Source organism: Corvus brachyrhynchos, unplaced genomic scaffold (genome assembly GCF_000691975.1).
Source record: "Corvus brachyrhynchos isolate BGI_N302 unplaced genomic scaffold, ASM69197v1 scaffold10, whole genome shotgun sequence".
NCBI lineage: Eukaryota > Metazoa > Chordata > Aves > Passeriformes > Corvidae > Corvus > Corvus brachyrhynchos.
The window spans coordinates 10,227,131-10,248,303 of NW_008236180.1; the positions used below are offsets into that span (position 1 = coordinate 10,227,131).

Consider the following 21,173-nt stretch of genomic DNA (forward strand, 5'->3'; position numbering starts at 1 on the left):
GAGGCACCGGGAGGCACCGGGAACCGCGGGGAACCGGGCACGGCAGCGGGACTGAGGCACCGTGCTACCCCCGCTGGGACAGCAGCTCCACCACCGAACACCTGAGGAGAAGCTCTCAGGGACCTTCCAGCAGCTCCTGGGCTTAAAGGCTCAAGGTGAGAAATGCAGCAGGAGTGATGGGTAACTAAAGTTTAATTCAGCCTGCTGGGGTCTACTAGGGTGACAAAAAGCCCGATTTTCACACAGATCTTCCGACGGATCAAGCAAGCACCGATGGCTTCCACAGCCCGCTCAGCCCCAGCTGTGCAGGTCTCAGCTCTGGGACGAGCCGTGAGTCCCTTTCCACAGGCAGGGAAGGGGCAGCAGGGGACCAAGATGCAGTATTCTGAAAAATTGCTCAGACAGCAGGTTCAGGATTTCTAAATACATTCTTCAACTTTTATTCTTCCAGTAGGTAAGCAGTGGATTAAAAATCTCAGTAGCAAAACCAGACCCAAACTAAGTCTCACGCCTTCAGAAACAAACGTGCATTTGCATGTCAGATGTAATTCACATCCCGACAGTGGATATGCAAATGACCAAGGAGGAATTTGCAGTGGGAGCAAAGTGCTGTGTGTGTCACCATGGCAAATGTGCAACAAACACAAGTTCAGGTGTTGGCAACGCTGAGCAAACACTGGGCCATGGAGAACAAATGCAGTGATACCACGGATTCTGAAACAGTGTAAGCAGAAGAGAAAAATGGGACAGCTTAATGGAAGCTGTTTGGCACTTCCAGCAGAGGCTGCTTCAGCCACGTGCAATATTAATCTTTCTGTACCTGGATTAGCTTTTGTGGCTCTTTTTCCTCATGTACACGTCGCTTTTGCTTCCACTGAAGCTTAAAACTTCCACTGGTGAATTCTGGAGTGTTAGGGACACTTCATAAATTAGCCAAAATAGAAGCTGCTCTTTTCTAAGATTTGAAGCCAAAGTGCCGGCAAAGAGCAACTGCCAATTACAGAAATCCAAATGCAACTGGCTTTAGCCAAAGAAAATAAACTAGAATTTCAAATGCAGTTCTGTGCTGTCACAGGCCCCCACTCCCCCAAAACCATGCCATAATCAGTACTATGGATTAGATCCCTTAGTATAAAAACCAAAAAATCCCATAAAACAGAAATCAAGAATTTCTTAAGTGACAAAACTTATGTTTTCAGAGGTGATTTTCAGATGTGCAACATCTGCTCTTGTCAAGGTATGGATCTTTTCTGGGTTCAAAATGTGCAAATCCCATAAATTATAGGTTTCTTCCAGTCAGATTCCCTCACTAGTGCTGAAACAAATTCACAGTATAAACTGTCAAGACTCTTCATGCTGTGAAGGAATATACTTTTATATACATATATAAAAGGTAAAGTGCAATTTGTTCTGTTTTGCAGAGCCACACAGAGGCCCTGCACTGCAGCGTGTGGTCACAGCAGGTTTTGGGATGAGAAGAAGCCCCCCCATTAACAATGTCATCATTTCATGGCAGATGGTTCTGCTTTTCAACAGACTGCATGGAATTGCTATGCAGTGAAGTCCGAACAAAAGGTTCTTCCCTCAGGCTGTCCAGTGTCTGACCCTTGTGGGTTTCCCTTCCTGAACAGTAACAGCAGAGCTGTGGGTTTTACCTAAACAAGGAGCACATGACACGTCTGAAATGTGAACATTCACCCTTGGATTGCAGCTCCCGTGCAGTCGGGCCCTGGGCCCCTCAGCGAGGCCCCGGTGGAGCTCAGTGCGCTCCCGCCCCGCTCTGCTGCAGCAGCTCCTGCTCGTCGTCCTCGGAGCCCGAGGGGCCCTGGCGCACCTCCTCGTACCACTTGTTGGTCAGGGTCTTCATCTGGATGCGCCCGTCGTGCAAGTCCTGGGGCAAAGGCAAACCAGGGCACTCTGTCACCTGCTGCAACACCCCTTCAGTGTCAGGGCAAAGCAGGACCACAGCTGGGCATATTCCTTAGGAAATAATCTGCTCCTGGTCTCTGAGCACACAAAGCCATTCTGTTTCCCACCAGAAAATATTTATCAAGTGCTCAGTCAGTAATTATTGCTACAGATGCCAGTTTTGATGATGGGTATTTTTACCTGTGTTCTCTAGACAGTCCTGCTCTGTGTGTTTCAACAATCCTAATGCTGTCTGGAGGCCCTGGCTTTGACTCTCCTCCTCATGTTCCCAGGGACACTGGGAAGCTTGTGGCCTGCTGCGGTGATTCACATGCTTATTCTTCCAGCCTTTGGCTGCAATCTGGATGGCAGCCTGTGCTTTTGGCTACCAACTACAAATCAGATGCTTACTTTGGTTTCTTGATTCCTTTCTGGTTTTGCAATAAATTACTTTAGTTTTTGTAGGAAAGTGCAGAAAGGGTACTTTTGAAAAATACAAAACAAGAGGAAAAACAGTACTTTTGAGCAGGCTAGGAAGATGGAATGTGCACTTACACAAAATTATCAGCTCCACAGCCAAAATGCTTCCATGGGAAATTGGAAAAACAATGAATTCTGTGACTAAGGAGCCTCAGATTCCTGAAGCATGAGAGTGAAAAAGGCACAGTATTTATACCTCGGAGCCACTCATTGGTACGTTACACATTCAGTCAGGTGTTGTTTTGCATTTACAGCCTCAGAGCTTTGGTACCCAGTGAGCAGCCTGTGAAGTGCAGGGTACAATGCTGGTGCCTATTTCCAAGATAGAAACTGCACTCTGCAGCAACATCACAGCTCCAGAAGTCACGGGACCACTGACAGTAAGAGGCAGGAACTGTATGTGACAGCACTTTAAAACCTCTGCCCGAGTGGCAGCAGCTTTTTCTAGCAGCAGCAGCAGCCAGTGACTCCTGATGCCATTCATGGTTCTCTGCACGATTAAAGGGAAGTTCAACAAATCCATACACCAAGTTTATCTGGGGTAGCTCTGAGATGCTCACTTAGTTCAACCTGCACTTTTACAAAGCAGCTGTTCATTACAGCTGCTCTATGCATGAGCAATACACAGGTGTTTTTCTGGCAGCACCCCCAGCCAGTGACTCCTGATGCCATTCATGGTTCTCTGCACGATTAAAGGGAAGTTCAACAAATCCATACACCAAGTTTATCTGGGGTAGCTCTGAGATGCTCACTTAGTTCAACCTGCACTTTTACAAAGCAGCTGTTCATTACAGCTGCTCTATGCATGAGCAATACACAGATGTCCCACTGTCCCCACACAAGTTGTATGGCTGCATGATGAGCCCTGTGTGGTACTGAGGGCAACAACCAATTCAACCAGTTTCTCTTCTTCAAGAAAATGAGAAAGACTTACTTCTTGTGTGAGCCTTCTGGTGAAGAAAGGATTCAAATACTCAACATCCAGCCGCATAAACCCTTTGAGGTTCTGGCGTTTTATGTACTGGGCTTCATATTCCTCCTCTGTGAGCTCTGATAAATGCTCAGATTCTATAGTGTTTCCCTAGAAAAATCACAAATATTGGAATAACCCAAGAGAAGTGGCAGTCATCCCACCACCCTGCTTCAGCCCCTGCTCTGTGGTCTCCCTTATCACAACCAGTTGCCATGCTGGAACAATATGGAAATGATCCCCACCCCAGCCTTGCAGGGCTGGGGGCTGTATGAGTCTGTTCAGCCATCGAATCCCAGAGCAACCTCAAATGTTCCATGTTTTCTATTGTCACTACTGCTGAGAGCAGGTTTCTACTGTGCAGGTTTTCTCTTGTGAGCTGGACAATGCTTTCATCCAGCAAGCACCACTGCTGTCATTGTGCCACTGAAAACGAGCTGTGTGGAACACGCGCTGTCCCTGCACTCTTCCTGCACTTCCTTGTGTGGACAGTTCAAGGTAATTCTAAAGACTACAGTCGACCTCATGCAAAGAGAAAATGATCTTAAGATCCTAGAGAACAATACCCTGTATATACTCTTCAATGGTTTAGGGAAAAACAGGCAAAAAATGTCCTGTGATACTTCATATTCTCCAGTCTTTTGCACAAGTGGTTCCAGAGTGGCTGTTGGCTTTGTCAGATCTCTTGCTTTGCCAGAAATTGCTTCAAAATAAAGTCCAGTCAGAGGGGGCTGTTGTTACCACCTTCTCATGGCCTTTGACTTTTTCAAAATGATTTCCATCTGCCTTTTATGATTAACTTCTGTCTCACACTATACCAACTACTTTCTCTCAGTATATGACTCAATACTCTATCATCTTCTTTATGCTTTTGCAGGGGTTACTTTAATTCCCATAGATCAATTTATAATAGGATCGAATTAAGAGACTATTTCTCCTCCCCTTGTCCAAACACATATTTTGAGTAAACACTACCAAACTCTGTCTTTGGGATATTTTGAAATTATATTTCTTGGCTTTTTCCTACTACATTGGTTTTTTCTACTGCCTTCATCTAACATTTTAGTAAAAAATTATGTACTAGTCCTGAAAAATGTTTAACCTGAAAAAAACTCCCCACCAAACCCCAGTGATCCTCTGAAGGAAAACCCCAAACAAACCATCTTCTCTGTCTTGCTAAGATTAACGTCCTTCTTGTTCCTCTTGCGTGGTTTGGAGTCCTCGATGTCCACGAGCCTGATGAGGGGCATGGTTCCCCCTCCCAGCAGCAGGATGGTGAAGAGCACGATGATGATGGTCGTGGTGCCGATGAGCTGCCGCTTCTCAATGGGCTCCAGGCCCAAGTGGAGGCTGAGGGCATAGGGAATGGCACCACGTAATCCTCAGGGAGAGAACAGGGCAGCAAGGGAGAGTCAATCAACAGCGACACCGGTCCTGAGCACCCGGAGAACTCTACAGCAATTCACCACCTTCAAAAGGTTTTTTACAGACCTATGGCATACCCATTATCTATCACTTGGTTACCACCCTAAAACAAGTCTGAGCACTTCAGACACTCTTGTTCAAGCCGTGAAGCTGTTAGGCCTAGAGAGACAAGCAGCCTCTATGTAGAAAAGCTTTCATGGGGCTTGCCAGAGCAAAGTCCTCCAGTGCAAAGGGGAAAGATAACATTTCTGTTGCACTTGGGTTTCAGAATAGTGCAAATGTTCAGTTGAGTTTGCTCAACCAATGAAAAACCAGTTCCTCCTAGAGTGGGCCACACAATGGAAAAGATAAAACATTTTTTCTGGTTTTCAGTATTTTGAGCTTTAACTTACCACTAAACCACATGATAAACATCATTTTGGGAGTGATTTTATGATCACGGAAAAAGTTGAGTAAGTAGGAAAGCGGAAAAATATTCACTGCTCTACCAAACAGAACCAGCACCTGAAAAACAGAAATAAAAGCAAAAGACCATTTGATGTGTTACATCCATGAGGCCCCAGTTGCAGCTGGTTTTACATGGGAAGGGGAATATGCTCTTTTTGCTCACAGGAAGGTGTGCTGCTCCATAAACAGAGAGAAACCCCTCAGCACAGGGCATTGCGGAATTTTACTCTTGAAACATTTTGTCTGCTTAACTGGAACTAAATCAGACTTGTCACTGATGGAGACCAGGCTGCTTTATTTATAATAAATAAATGGAACCCAGGAGGCATTCCAGGGAGACTAAGAATTACTTTAGGTAAAAGTACTCCTCAGTTCAGCCAGTTCAGCTCCTTTAATCATTCCCTTGGCACAGCAGCCAAGAGGCAGTAAGGTATTTCTATTGTCTCCCTGTGGCCCAGTTGCTCAGAAAGGCCAGAAGCAAAACAAACAGCACATCAGGCTGTTTCTCAACATTTCCCTGGGTATGGCAATAAAACATACCCCAAACTGAAACAACACTTTGAGAGCAGAAAATAAAAAAAAAGGACTATTGATTTAATGGTAAACAATTAACAAACACAGTGAAAACTTTAACTCAGAAAAAGGCAAGGTTTTCCCAGAGCATTCTTTTTAAGCTCCACTACAAACAGGCCTTGATAAGGTAAATATCCTACAATTAGTCAGCAGGATCCTTGAAGGGCTGTGCTGTTTTCCTTTATGAATCACCCCAAAATTACACAATTTGCATTACACTTGAGAGGGCATTGCTACACAGATGGAAATGTCACACCTTAGATACATATTAGATAGAGAAGTTGGGTGTAATGCAGGCAGAGCAGTTCCCTGTGCTGATATCCCTATCAGGAAGCTGTAGATAACAATTCTTCCCTTGAACCATGCATTAAATGGGTCAGTGTACATTATTGTACACAACTGGAAATGGATCCACATTGCCCTCACTGGACTCTGCAAAAGGGAACATACTTTTCATGCTGATATTAAGCCATTACAATGGCAACAGGTGGAGGCAACGCCCACGTGAAACGTAACTCTCAGTGTCACTGCACTAAGGTGCGCTGAAATGGGGAGAAAGACAAAGAATTAGGAAAGGAGTCAGAGAATGAACACGTTGAAGAAGGCCTGAGTAAGGACTTCCTCTGAAGAACTCAGAGAGATGAAGTCATGCATGGACTAAATTGGTTAATATAAACAGACTGCAACAATATATGAGAAAGAAAGACTCAAAAGCTGCAGTGCTGGGAGACGAAGGAGCAGAGTTTGATACTGGTTTGCACTGGAGTTGCTATGAACTGCCCATTCAAACAGATCATTTGTGGGAACCCAAAGACAGGTAAAAACTCATGATTGTTTTCTGGTAAAATAACCAGAATGGTTATGGATAATAATCTCAACATCTTTTGAGATTTCTAATAGTGTCAAAACAAGCAAGGTTCTTTTCATTGTTTTTACTTATCTTATACAGAAGGGTTTCAAAATACCAGCTGATGGGAATTTCAAAAGACTGATGTATTTGTACACCAAAGTGCTGAGACCAAGAAGAATAATTTCATGCTATTAGGGAGCATTAACTTTGTGCAATATACAAAAATACGGAAGTCTTTTTATAAAAACCTATAAATTGTAACAATTATTCTAAAATCTTTTAACTGTAAGGTGTTTCCCCCTTCCCCAATACCAAAAATGTATCTAAATGGCATGGAAGAAAGTAAATACCTACTATGCACCAGATGACAAAGGACATTTCAAACTTGTGAGGAAAACTAAAAATTGACAGGCCAAGAAATGCAAAAACACACGTTTCTGAAAAAGAGAAATCACATAGTAAATAAAGAATTCTAGAAAACCTTTTCTACTCCTATTATTAATTACTACATACAGTACATGAAAAGGCATTTCCTGACCAAACCCTGCAGAGCTGCTGGTGCTCAGGTAAGGAGTGGTTCAGTTTGCAGCAAAGCCACTCCCTGATCACGCTGCACCCTCCTGCAAACAATGCAGAATTCATTCATGGCAGCCCCCGGAAATCTGGGACATATTTGTAATACAGGAACATGTCATTTCTTCAAAGGTTTGGTTTTGAAAAGGAACTGGAAAGGCTCTAGGACTCTGAGCTGCTTGTACCACTACTTCCAAAAACTTCTCCATATGTGAAGTTACTGTTTTTGCAAGTAGATTTTTATATTAAAAAAAAAAAACAAAAAGAAAAAACCAAAACACTCAACCCTCATCTACTAGAACTAAAAACAGACCAGAGGAATACACGAGTCATAGATCTCTATTTGGTCATCAATCTCATGGCAAATCTTAGCAGGAGCCTGCAGGATGGGAGAGAGATTTACTGTATGTTTTATCCAGTGTGGCAGGAAAGGTGACTTTTGAGTGCCTTCCAGCCTCCACTCTCTTCTCTTAAAGACAAGCACCATTGACACACAAATGCCTGGATGCAAATTCACATCTCTGCTGCTCTCAACAGAATGACCGTTCCATGCAAACTAAATTTTAAACTGTTAATACCAGATTTAATAGCAGGCAGCACCTACCACACATGAAAGCAACAGTTCTGAGTGTCTGCTGCATCAGGATCTGTGTCACCGGGGACAGGTTGTGGTGTGTGTAGTGAGACATCACGATGCCAGAGAACAGGATTGCCATGATACCTGTGGGCAAGAATGTGGCAGTCAGCAGAAGACTCTGCAAGGATTTACTGCTGAGACCCTCCAGAGTCATCTTCTCACAAGGCAAAACTTGTTTATACAGCAATATATAAATATTTTAACATATCAAACAGTGTGGTCAGAACTCATTTTGCTACTCACCTGAGAGTGAGATACCTTCTGCAAGTCCATAAGGAAGGTAAGCAAAGATAATCATCATCCCAAATTCTAGGGAAGGTGTCTTCCTTAAATCAATGTGCTTTAGTACGTACACATGGAAACGTTATGGAAAAAGGAAATTAAGAAATAAATCAAAGAAATATTTTGATGTGTTCATTCCATTACAAAACAACTATTATACTTAATGTACTTCTCCTCTGAATAGCCAATAAAATCTACACATTGGCCTTGAGTTCAACTCAAGTATGGAAAGATTAGTAACTTCTTGTATGAGGAATGTTTCTTATAGAAGCTACTGCTGGTAGAAGTCTGTCAGAAGACAGAGCTAGAGACAAAAAATGATCTGTTACTGATGTGCCTCTACAATACTGATAACAACAGGTAAATCAAATACTTCTGAGGCACAAATAACTGTACAGGGCAATTAAGCTGCTTTTCTCTTTGACTTAGTATCATTTAGATACAAGTCGAAGAAGTGTTGAACATCTGTCTCCCTCTTTGGTTGTGATGTATGGAATAATTTAAAAGTTTCTTGAATTAGGCTGATGAACCAAGATGGGAAATATGTCTGTATTTAATCAAACATTCTATTCTTGTTGTTTACAAACAAAGTGTTTGGCAGCTGACACGAGCAACTGTTGAACAGCTCAGACCTCATAAACTGAAGTCAGAGCTAGCATTAAACAAGCCCAAAAAGTAACAAAGGTGTCTGGGCTACAGCAAACAGCCTTCCTGATCTCAGCAGAGGAGCTCCTGGGTTGTTTCGCAACCAACTCATGGAAGTGGAAGAGGCAAAATATAACCCAGGGTAAATCCAAACAGAACAGTGTCTGCATTCAGCTGCCTGCACATGATCCATAGGGACAAATGAGCTGGGCTGACTCAGAGGCCCTTGGGAAACGCAGAGCAGCTTTTTTTTCAATTAACTGTTTTATGTATGTAAAAAAGCAGCCATATGCTTGCTAAAATGGATTGGTATTGAAATTGAATTAATATATTTTGAATTTACAAAACAATTACCATATCTTATAACACTCCAATGCACATAAGCTATTATACAACATGTCAGACCTTAATTATGTTCATAAAAATTTGATGCCACTTTTAATACACATCCATGCACACTAACATAAAAACAAAATAATGTCTAACAAGAAATACCCTCTAAGAAATGCTGGAGAAGACGAGAAAAAAAATACTATTAGAATGTTGCAGTTGTATACCAATGTATACATATATACCACCAAGATTAAAAAAGGATATTAATGCAGAAATAAGACCAGTAAGTGTGCCAAGTGCTGCAGAGCCAAAGAACATCTTGAGAAAGTATCCCAGTGCCTGTAGAAAGGTTTGCCATCCACTTACATCTGACATATTTTCTCTTGTCAAACCTTCTGCTGTGCTAGATACAATTAAAAGAGAAATAACAAGAAATGCTTATACATTCCAAGCCTGGATCCAAAAATATCAAACATCTTTTGAGCATAACAACAAAAAAGACTCCCATTTCTTTGTTGCTACCACTCTTAAAAGGCTTTTACTGTGATATATATAACAAGAGGAATGTCAAAAGATGTTAAATCAAGCCTTAGTGTAATCCCCAAAGGGAAACCTAATTCTGCTAAAAATCCAGCATTGCTCCTCTGAAGAATCCCAGAATGGCGTAAATAGGCTATGGTGATGCCTATTTCAAAACAATGTTCAAACTTTGAAAAGGAAACACATTTTACAGCGGTAAAAACTCATGTGATCCTCTGAGAAGAACAAATGAACAGGAAGAACTCTCATCAAATATTTAGGTGTGGATGAGAGACAAGAAGGTCACTGAAAGAAAACACAGCAGCTCTTAGGAGGAAATGGGAGAAACCTCTTTGAATTTCAGGAATGTATTTCATGGAAATTCTGTGCAAAGAAAACCAGTGTTCCTTTTGGCTGCTTTTAGCCTTCAGGGTCTTCCCTAAAAGCACCACAACTGTAGTAAAAGCAATTAGTTCATTAGAAAATTACTCTGGCTCCGCTGCCTGCTTGGTACAGCTGCTCCTTCTATACATTCAGTCACATCTATCAGCTTCAGCAATAACATGAAGATACATCTATCAATTTTTTACTCTTTCAGACCCAAAGAATTATCATGGGCAAAAGATAAGGATATTGGATGTTCCTCTTTCCCGTGGTAGCCCCAACATAAACATAACCCTATTGCATGGATGCTGGCCAGTGGGACCCTGGGCATAAGCCAATGGCACAGAGACTGAGCTGCTCTCTACAAGGTGAATATTTCTGTGCCAAGCCTGACAGGTGACATGTGGGGTTCCTGTCGTCAGGACCCTCAGATGGAAGGAGAGCTGATAAATGAATGGAATTAGAAAGCAATCAATTATCTGGGGCCAATGAGATAAGGCACTGAGGTAGCGGTAATGAGGCAACCATTTACTGTCCTCTGCCTATACAGTTCATGTTATGGACTGCTTTTTACACAGAAGCACCATACAAGATTCAGCTTTACACCAGAAATACATGATTTGTTCCAAATGGAGATGGAAGAATTACTGTATATCCAAAAAACTAACAGAAAACAAGGTAGTTACTGCTTCCATAAACATGTCTGGCTCCAATGCACTTACTTAGTCAGGACAATTGAGACTGCATCGTTGAGAATACTTTCTCCAAAAACCAACATGTTAAGCACAGGATCCACATTAAGGGCATTGAAAATGGCAATAGTAGCCACAGGGTCAACTGCAGATATTAAAGAGCCGAATGCAAAACTGGGAGAACACAAAAGAGGAAAGTAGATGAAAGAAAAATACCTACCTAGTAACTTACATGAACAACAGTAACAAAGCCCATTTAGGTTACAGTTTCCACACAGTGATAAGCTGTGCTCCCTTTCCAGTCATAAGAACTTGGCCATTAGCCAAGTTCTTGAAAAAATCTACATTACTGACACTGAGAAATTTATTCTGTCTTTTAAGAGAAGATTTGGACAGGGAAGTTATACCCTTATTACCTATATTAATAATACCAACTAATCCAAGTTTACAAATGTTAACGTTTGGTTAAAAATACCCAGTATCTGTCTAGAGAAATCACTGAGCACAGAACAGAATAGACTAGAACACAATAGAATGGAGTATAATCCAACACTATTTGGAAATAAGGGCGTAATAAATAGGATACAGAAGTGTTCCATCTATTTCTTAGTTTCATACACAATGTTGAATCTCAGCAATCTAAACACTAACCAAAAGAGGTGGCCAACTGCAGTGCATTTCCCACCTACAGCTATCCTGAAAGCAAGCTTCATTTCATATACTATACCATTTCCCCAAGAGCTTACCTGTCTGTCATGTTGAGTTTATAAATTACATCAGCCTGAAAGAATAGGTAGAACATAATCACAATCAACTGTGGTGTTCCGCTGTTCTTAAAAACCAAACTATTCATCAAATCCTGAGTTCATTATTAAGAAAAATCCACAGTAGTGATGTTATCCAGTTTAACACTGCCCACCAACAGTGATCTGCTGCTACAATTCTGGTCACCCAAGATCAGGGAACTAGGGCAGAGTCAGGTGAGTAGAGTAACTAAGACATTCAAAGGAAAATAAATCTGAGTGGCAAAGAGGAAAGCATAGAATGTTTAGCCTACCAGAATGAAGTCTGAGAGAAAAGACAAATATCTGTGTCTATATGTAATCAGTGGGAAACACCAAATCACAGAAGCAAAAAAAATACTGAGAGAACAAACAAATTTAATATTGTAGAGTATAAGATGGCTCTAGAGAACAAAGGTTTTGGAACAGCCTTGCAACAGGAAGATTGCGGAAGTTACAAAAAAGTAAAACTCAATTCTTAATTGCTTTTCCCATGAAGCATGCTGTGTCACAGAGTCACAGAGCAGCTCAGGTTGGAGGGAACCACTGAGGGCACCTGCTCCACCCTGCCTGCTCTGCAGGGTCCCTGGAACACGGTACCCAGGACCATGTCCAGAGAGCTTTTGAGCATTTCCTGGGAAGGAGACCCCATGGCCTCTCCAGCAGTATCATGGAAGGGGTTGTATAACACTGACCTTGTGAGAGCAGAGAACTGGACTTTGTGACACAGGAATTCACTTTCACTATACTTGTCAGCTCTTGAAAAATGGACTTTCAAATAACAAGCCAGATAAACTTAAGTGCTTCAAAGCAGTAGGTCTTACCCGGCCCAGGAAATAGATTCCTCCACCTACAATGAAAGCTGATATTGCAGTGCCAAATACTGAGAACAGAATGATGGAACCAATGTTCTGAAAAAAATTACCCTGGAACACAGTAATAAAATAAGTAAATTAGTAAAAATGACCTGAGGGAAAACTCCTGTTTGGGTTTGCATTTAATTAGATTCTAATTCACAACTGGGTTTCCGATTATAAAGGCTCATTAGTTTGGTTCCAGGTACCCCAGGACACACATCCACACCATCTGCCTAAAGAGACTGCTGCTCTCTCGAGGACAATGGCAATTCCCTCTGATTCCCAGGACTGATTCCCAGTCTGGGACCATAACAACAACCCAATCCTCAGGCAAACAGCTGGATATTTACCAGCACTTTGACATATTCGCCACCTAGCAAAAGTGTAAGTTAATCCCTCTGTTGGAGATAGGGCATGTGAAAAAGGCTTGTACACTTCCCAGTTGCTGGTCCATTCCTTGTGATTTGTATGAAAAGATCTCCAGTGTTGGTGCCAGCTCCTGGCATCACCATGGCCCCTGCTCCCTCCCTCTCCTGCAGCACAGCTGGAGCACAAAGGCTGCACACAGGAGCACCAAAGCCCCTCGGCCAGGATGAGTGCAGTGAGAAATGCCCATGGAAACACGGGCCCCCAGGCAAGGGGTCAGAACCCTTGCACACATTTTCTCCTTCTTTAGCTGTGGAGTGACCCCACCTTTCCCACTTCTGATCCTACTCCTTCCCACTTCTTCTCCTTCACACCAGCACTTGTACAGCTCTGGTGAGGTAAGAAACCTCTCCAGCCAAGGAAAACCTCGACTGTGCTGTACCCAACACCTTTCCAGCACTGTTATCAGCAACAAAGCTACACTCCCTGCACTCTGGGTTGAAGAGGCTTAAATTTTGCACTCTCAATTCCCTAATGATTAATATAATGGAATTTAATGCAATTATCGTAAGCTTCATGAACACAACTAAAAGCAGAATCTGTTCCAAACAAAACCTCAACATCCAAAATGAGTGTCTGGCAGGGACTGACCTTATGCAGTGAATATCCAGATTCAAATATAATAGGTGGAAGCAAAAGCAGAAAAAACATATTTGGACGAAACATTTCTTCTTCCTGCAAGAAAAAAAATCAATTTTAATTTCAGGGATATCATCATTATTGAAATAATACCAAGTCTTCCAAAAGAAAAGCTATTAAAAAAAATAGTGTTGCAAAATGAAAAATCTTTCTCCCTTCTTATCACGAAGTAGAAGACTGAAGAGCAGTAAACTATTCCAGGGTAGCTACTTCTATTGTTCTTTTGCAACCCAGTGATAGAAATGTAGGAGTTACTTATTTTAAATTACCGTCTCCAAAAAAGCTGCATAGAAAACAAGTTATTTATGGTAAAGAAAAATCTTCCTGTTTCCACAAAGAGTATTGCCACTTTATCTGAGTGTCTGGAAATCTGTAAGGACTGCCAAGGAACGGTGACCTCTCGGCCACTGTTTGAACAGAACAGGTTAGCTGGGACTAGGCAGGTTCACTGGAAAACTCATCACCTGACAAGAGGAAATCACATCATCAGCCCGTGCCCCTGCAGGTGACCAGGCTCAGGTGACACACCACCAGAGGGGTCTGAGGCTGCATTCTTCTCAGCAAATGTAATTTCTGCCTGAATTGAATGGTACTATTCTGATGGTTCCTTTTTGCCATCACAGTGATATAAATGGAACCCACCATGAGGTAAGAGGCTATTTTTTTGTGTCCTCAGTCCTTGGCACTTATCCCCTGGCTAACACTGCTCATGCTGTACCCCCAGCCTGGCACCCTGGTTTTTCTGCTGGCAGACTAAACCTGGCAGAACCCACCATGAGGTAAGAGGCTATTTTTTTGTGTCCTCAGTCCTTGGCACTTATCCCCTGGCTAACACTGCTCATGCTGTACCCCCAGCCTGGCACCCTGGTTTTTCTGCTGGCAGACTAAACACAGAAGGCAAATGAATCCCAGCTGAGGGGGCCAGTCTCTTTACCCACCTGTTTACTCCCTCCTGGTCCCCCCAGCACTGAACACGGTAGAGCTTGTCACCTCCGCAAGCACCGATTAACTTGTTTAAATCCAGGTTAAACAGCTGATGGACTGCTCTGTTCAAACATCAGCTTTCAAAACAGAGGTACTCATCTCTTTAAAGTCTCATTCCTGCCTGTACCAGTGATAATCATCTTAAAGGATTTGGGGGGCTTAGAAAACAAAACTCATTCTTTAGACTGAAATGCTCCAGTCCATGATTGTGCATTCGCAATCCTGTGAATCGATGGCTGACACTGCCTGCTTCTGTCAGCACAGTAACTGCACCAGAACAAAACCCACAGATCTGAGTCACTACACTTGTTAAAAGCCCCTGAAACCAGAGCTGGACAAGGAAGTGAGAACAATGGAAAGGAAGGACCGTGTTTGTGCTGCATGGAAACAGAGGAAAATAAAACACGAGGACTCTGATTATCAGCTGTGCTAGCCAAGAACCACCAGCAAGCACAAGGTCTCAGTGGTGAGCTTGAATGAACACTCAGCAAGGAGTGATCACTAGAAATTACATTACAAAATTTTTAGGGCACGGATATGATCCAAGATTTGCTTTGTACAGGGATATAGTCTGCAGTTAAATTTTTTTTTTTTATCTTATCAGATAAACAAAAAGTATTTAATATATTTAGAACCATTTATAACCATGTAATAAAGTCCATAATTATTATTGATTAGAAAATCTCATATCTAAAATTACAACAGCCTACGTTAAAACCTAAGCTTTATTACAGTGAAAATAACTCAAATAAGCAAATTAACTATGTGGTATCTGTGGCCTTTCACCTTGGCTGACAACACAAGCAAGCACAGCTCCCCAGTGCCTCCCAAGATATGACCAACACTTCCCAAAAAACCCCCACATAATTCACCAGCTGTGATCAGTATTTCCTGTGTTTGGAGAACGAGTGCTCAAATCAGAGCACAAAGCTTTCTTTTTCCTTCTTACATACATGATCTTACTCAGATTATTTTATTTAATCAATAAGAAACTATTTTAATGCTGATGTTGTGACCATTTAACTGACTTTCAATTTTAAGTCAAATCCAGTTGACACAAATCAGGAATGAAAAAGCACTAACTACTGCAGCCCCCACTGTTTCTAATGACTTCATATGTAAAAATGAAATATTACAACATGGCTGTTGAGCTATGTAAGTGTTTAAACAAGTGTACACAGAACCAGTGTAGTTAGTTGACAAAAGAAGGAGTATAATATGTAGTTCAAAAGCTACATCAGGATGAAAATCTATGCATTTTAATGTATTTCAACTAAGGAGAAAAAAAAATCTTCCTTTAGGGCAATAACTGCCAAGAAATATAAAGCTGCAAGCTAGGATTAAAATTCACTACTCAGACCAAGATTTTCAGCTGGCTGATATAAATCCTGTTTAGAACTGGCAATTCAAATCACTGTGACTTCAATCAGTTCAGTGATCTAATAAACTGTTTGGTGCTATGAAACAAAATCACAGTTTAAATGCTGCAAGATTTCAAATTAAAGCAGGAATAGTGAAGAGTTCATTGCTTTGATAATGTGGCTAAATGGTAGGAGACAAAATCCTTGCTTCACTGTAGACTTCAGCTCTTGCAGAAACTTCTGCTAGGACTTGCCCTCTAAAACATCAAGTATTACAAAGCCTTTTTCATAAGATTTAGGGATTTTTCTACAATTAAAAATTAATTGTTACAACTTTACCTTCCAGTTGGCCAGCTTTTGAGCCTCTATGATTTTTATAAAAGCTCCCATAAGGATACCTAGGAGAGAATAAGAAAACATTCTGAAATAGCCACAAAACACATCACTGTTTATCAGCTCTCCAAGTTTTAGAAGTGAAAACAAGGCAAAACAGAGTGCAGCAAGTCTTTCATTCCTAAACCATGAAAACACGGAGTAGTTTTGGGTTTAATACCCAAATATCCAATTTCCAACATGTTACATAATTCCAGAGCTTCCCTGCACAACAGATTGTCTCTTGGGATATCCCAACTCCAAACAGACCTACTGAGAGTGTGATGCTCACTGGTTCAGAAAGGTAACAGGCTTAACTACTCAAACCGCTTCTCATCTAAGCTGCACTCAAATAAAATTCCACCTTTCTTGCTGAAGAATCAGGAAGTTATAGTTAGGCATCTGTGCTTCATGTCATTTCAGTATTATTTGCAGTTGAAGCAGCTTAAATGAAATCAGTCTTCTCCACAGAAATGAATTTTGTTTGAATGAAATCATAGCACTTTCTGGCAATGAAGAAGGCAACAAACTCTGATCAGGGTGGAGACCCTGTCAGAACTATTTTCCAAATGAATTACACATTGTTTAAGTCATGTAGAAATAATCTGAATATAAAATAATTTTATCAAGGCTACTGCAAACTCAATGGTTAAAGATTATCGTACTCTTTCCTCCTATACATTTTCAAACATAAAGACATAAAACTGTAACAATATTTCTTCTGGAAGTCATGAAGATAACTCATGAACTGTCATTAGTTGTTTTCAAGTAGTTATAGGGAACTTGTCTTTAGTCAGATTTCAGATCTGTGTCTCTGCATAGTTGTGTTTTATTATTTACAGAATGGAGACTTTACAGTCAAACACTGGGACATAGAAGTCAAATACTCCAAATGAAAGGTACAAAGTGTCTGAGAAGCTTTAAGTATGCTTTCCTGTAACTCATGTTAAGCATGCTTTCCTTCAACTCATGAGACCTCCTCTCATGCTGTAGCTAACAAAAGCGTCTCACAAACAGAATCACGTGGATTACTCCTGATGGATGTGTCACACACACAAAGCCATGAGGCCTAAGCCTTCTTTTATACAAAAATCTGTGAAGGCATCAGTCCCAGAGGGTAGAAATAATTGTTCCATGAAATAGTTTCTATGGAAAGGAAGGGGAAAACATTAATGAAGGAACATCAAAGGTCTGTTGTTCCTTGAAGGACAGAACACAGATACAGCCACTCACATGCCACATACATTTACAAACTACTCTTCCTTTATTACTAAATGAATGAACGCAGTTTTTGATCAGCTGGTTCTATTAAATCAGGCAGGTCCATTCTGTCAAGGGGCTAATTAGAAGGGTAAGTCTGTAAGACTTACTAATCTATACCTCATTTTTTGGAAAATTTTATAGGCATTTTCTTATTGCAACCAACCTTCATTTTTTCTGAGAACATGTTAAAACTCAGTAACAAATCAAAGAGAAAAAACATTTCTGGCAACTATTGTTACCAACGAAATTCCAGCAACTTATAAGGACGAGGATCAAAATCCAGCCTCAGAGAACGCACTCCCCCAGTCCAGCAGCAGAGACACACCCCCTAGAAACCATAAATCGGAAGCTTCCGAGCAGCTTAGACAATGGGAGGAAAAACATTTGTGAAAATCATACCCCTCTTCTCTGCTGCCACTTTTATTAGCCTTCAATGACTTCCTGAGAACATTTGCTTAATTTACAAGTCAAAACAGGACACACCTCACTTCTGGCACTGCTGGCAAAACTGGATACTTGAAACTCAAGCTGTGCTCTTGCAGCTGTGCAGAGCATTACCAGGACCAGAGGGTGACTGAGCAGCACTGAGCTGGCAACTCCAGTGATTATACAGGTGCTGAGTCCTGTCACCAGGGCTGAGAGTACTTTAAGTATGACTGAGTCTATAAACTAAATAAATAAGGCTGAAATGACACAGGACATCTGTTACCTGGGCTGCTCCTGGGTATAACACCCTGTTGACTCACAGGAATTGCATCTGCTGGTATCATGTCGCCTCACTGGGGGGACAGACTGCTGTGGTTCACCCCAAAACCCAACTGAGCAAGTTCCTGCACGGCCTCTAAACAGAACACAAGGGACACAGCCCTGCTCCTCTAAAGTTCCTGTTCTAAACAGAACACAAGGGACACAGCCCTGCTCCTTCTGACCCACCCTGAGTAGCAGCGACAGCCCTGGCAAGAAGCTGTTTCTTGAACAGGATTTTGTTGGGGCTTACAGGAACACAGCACACACCAACACTAAATCCAACAGCTAAAACCCTTCTCCTGCAGCTGAGATGCCAATAACAAGAAACAGAAAGAGGAGAATGACTGTGCCTCTGCTGCTCTGCACAGCTCAGCAGGAAGAGGGACACAAGCTGGCTCAACACCTCTGCTCCACACTGCCCAGGATACATGGAATGATAGCAAAGAAAATCCAAAGCTATGCCAGCAAGAGCAATCACTATACTGCTGCATTTTATATTGGGGATTATGCTTAATTTAGATTAGCTATTTAACAGCCATGGTAACTAACCTGATTTGAAGCCAAATCAACACCCTGTACTTGGGCTTTTGTGCACAAAGGGGAAGGATACTGAAGGGATAGCAATGTCCTTTTGGCACCTTTCAGGACACTGGGAAATACGTTCACTAGACATCTCACCAGTCCACGGCAACAACGCAAGGAGGGACGGAAAGAGAAGTGTGTCAACAGTGAATCAAGCACTGTGTGGTTTCTGTGAGGATGACAAAGTGAGTCTGGATGAGCTGCAGCAGCTCGGACCCGTGTCATGTACAGAACCATAAAGGCACAAAAAAAAAGCCTGAAGGATGTTGCTGCTATAAAGATGAAGGGTGTGTGCAACACCCAGCACTAGGACAGGATCCTTACCCACCTGTTTGTTTTTCAGTTAAACAGAAACACTGAAACTCACATAGGGCTTTGCAAGTGAATGCTGCTTGAAGCTCCAAAACCTACTGTGTGAGAAACATGATGTGGTCTCCACCACACCCAGTTATCTACAAATCCAGGGAGTCACACTGCTGGAAAATATGCTTCTCTTTCTGCCAAGTAACAGCTCTAAGATTTTCTCGATCTAGCACCCAGGATGCAAGAAGATCCCTGTTTTCCAGAAAGCTTAAGTTACTGACAAGCACCAGAAAGCTCATTTGCTCCCATTGAGAAACTGTGTAAAAATACAGTTAAGAAATATGAGAGAAGGTACCAGCCTAGCCCAGGATAGTCAAAAATCTACCTGCTCAACCAGTAATACAGTCCTTTGAGCTGCATCCAGATTATAACTGAGCAGCTTTGTCTTCTTGTTGTAATTTTAGAACAACTGCCAGTGAAAGCATCACTAGCAAGAGAAGCAAAAATACCACAGAATCTTGAAGACAAGTCACAGCTGAAAAACTGGTGCTGGGAACACTCAGACCAGGTTCTTTAAACATTAGACAGCATGTAGAGAAAATAATGAATGTATTTGGCCTGATTTGCTCCTCATTTACACATTTATTAATCAGGAGCAACAGCATACAAATAAATTAAATTACCCTGACATAAAACTACAGGCTCAGGAATACTCCAGATTTAATCCAAATTAAGTAAGCACTTGATCTCCATGAAGATTGACACTTTTATGGCTCAACCCATAGGAAGAGCTCTTGTCTTGGTACTACTGGGATAGTTAAGGCGAGTTTTCAGGACAGTTGCAGTCCCCAGCTACATTAAAATCCCACACTCAGACACAATTCTACCAACACCAATATAAACACATGTACCACTTCAAAGGGAAGGCCAGAGCCTCATAACCAGGGAGTGCTGCACATCTTGTCCCACCCTGAGGATGCAAACTAGAGGAAGATGCCAAACTACTCAGGTAGTGACATCCCTATAGGTGTCATTTTTCTGGGCCAGTCTCTGCATGTATGCTCATTTCTTTATTCCTTCAATCAATTTAACTCTGTTAATTAGTTGTTTTCTTCACTGCATCTGGTTTGCTGCATCTTTCTAGTGATGGCTAACACACAACAGAGCATTATCTCCAGTGCATACTACTGACAGTCCCTGGATTAACACAAATCCAACAAAAATGTCATGGCTACTCACCTAAAGAAACAACAGCCACGCTCTCTGGTAAAAAATGAAGGCGGTATTCTATCAGTAAATGCACCAATATGATGCAAATGGCTGTGAAGGGAAAAAAATGGAGATTCAAAAGTGTTAGAAAATAATAAAATATACTTTTCAGTAGTATTTTTAGAATACACAAGCAAACTTCTCCTAATGATTTAGTAGACTTCACTTTGGCAATAAACCAAGAAGCACCAGTCAAAGCAGTAGCTCCCACCACCATAAATGTTCTAAATCCCTGTGCCTGTGCAAAATCCCACTTCACAGAGAGAACCAGAGGAGAAATAAACCGCTATGATTTTGAGCTGGCCTATGTCCTCAGACACAGAGTACAATTAACAGAGATTAACAGACTTTCAGTTCATCATTCACCTATAACAAGAAGACTAAAAAAAATCGTCATGCCACTAGACTGTTCCTCTTGCTGTGCCTGGACTCCAGTCTGAACTGGAAGGATGGGTTTGGGAGGTGTAGGTGCCACCAACTTGGTAGTAGCAGCCAGCATAGTGTGGAGGGTGGCATTGATGACTTCATGGGTGGCATTTGAAGACCTGTCAGGATAATATAATATGTGATTATACTGGATGGGAGCAGCATGATAAAGCCTACTACAGATATGCACACATCAACCAACCACCAGATCATGCTGAACTCGTAATGGTGACCAACTCGTTACGGTCGTTTTTTAAACGCAGTCTCTGACTAGACAAATACTGGAAGTTCACGTTCATGGAGCGGATTACTGCTGAGTGGCTTCACGCACTGCAGACACCCAACACGCTGCAGCGCAGCCTGGGACGCACCGAAAGTCTGGCGCCGAGGGCACGACCGGCCCCCGCAGCGTGTGCGCACCAACAAACCCGCGGCCAGCGCCCC

The 21,173-nt window shown here is 41.9% G+C and overlaps 1 protein-coding gene across 2 annotated transcripts; it reads right to left on the reverse strand.

Moving 5' to 3' along the window:
• Nucleotides 1-409: 409 nt before the first annotated feature.
• On the reverse strand, nt 410-21,154 carry SLC9A8 (solute carrier family 9 member A8). Of its 2 annotated transcripts, none has more exons than XM_017735184.1 (15): nt 20,670-21,152; nt 20,274-20,354; nt 16,107-16,165; nt 13,375-13,458; nt 12,325-12,426; nt 11,465-11,499; nt 10,749-10,892; nt 9,388-9,526; nt 8,107-8,212; nt 7,831-7,947; nt 7,008-7,090; nt 5,176-5,287; nt 4,519-4,739; nt 3,323-3,469; nt 410-1,891 (listed from the first exon to the last, which is right to left on the reverse strand). In XM_017735184.1, exons 1-15 carry the CDS (start codon nt 20,800-20,802, stop codon nt 1,760-1,762), a joined length of 1,695 nt encoding a protein of 564 aa, XP_017590673.1. In that variant the 5' UTR covers nt 20,803-21,152; the 3' UTR covers nt 410-1,759. The 2 variants fall into 2 exon arrangements, with proteins under 2 accessions (XP_017590673.1, XP_017590679.1); XM_017735190.1 differs by lacking the exon at nt 410-1,891 and adding an exon at nt 1,898-2,671 and having other exon boundaries at nt 20,670-21,154.
• Between the last annotated feature and the right edge of the window lie 19 nt (nt 21,155-21,173).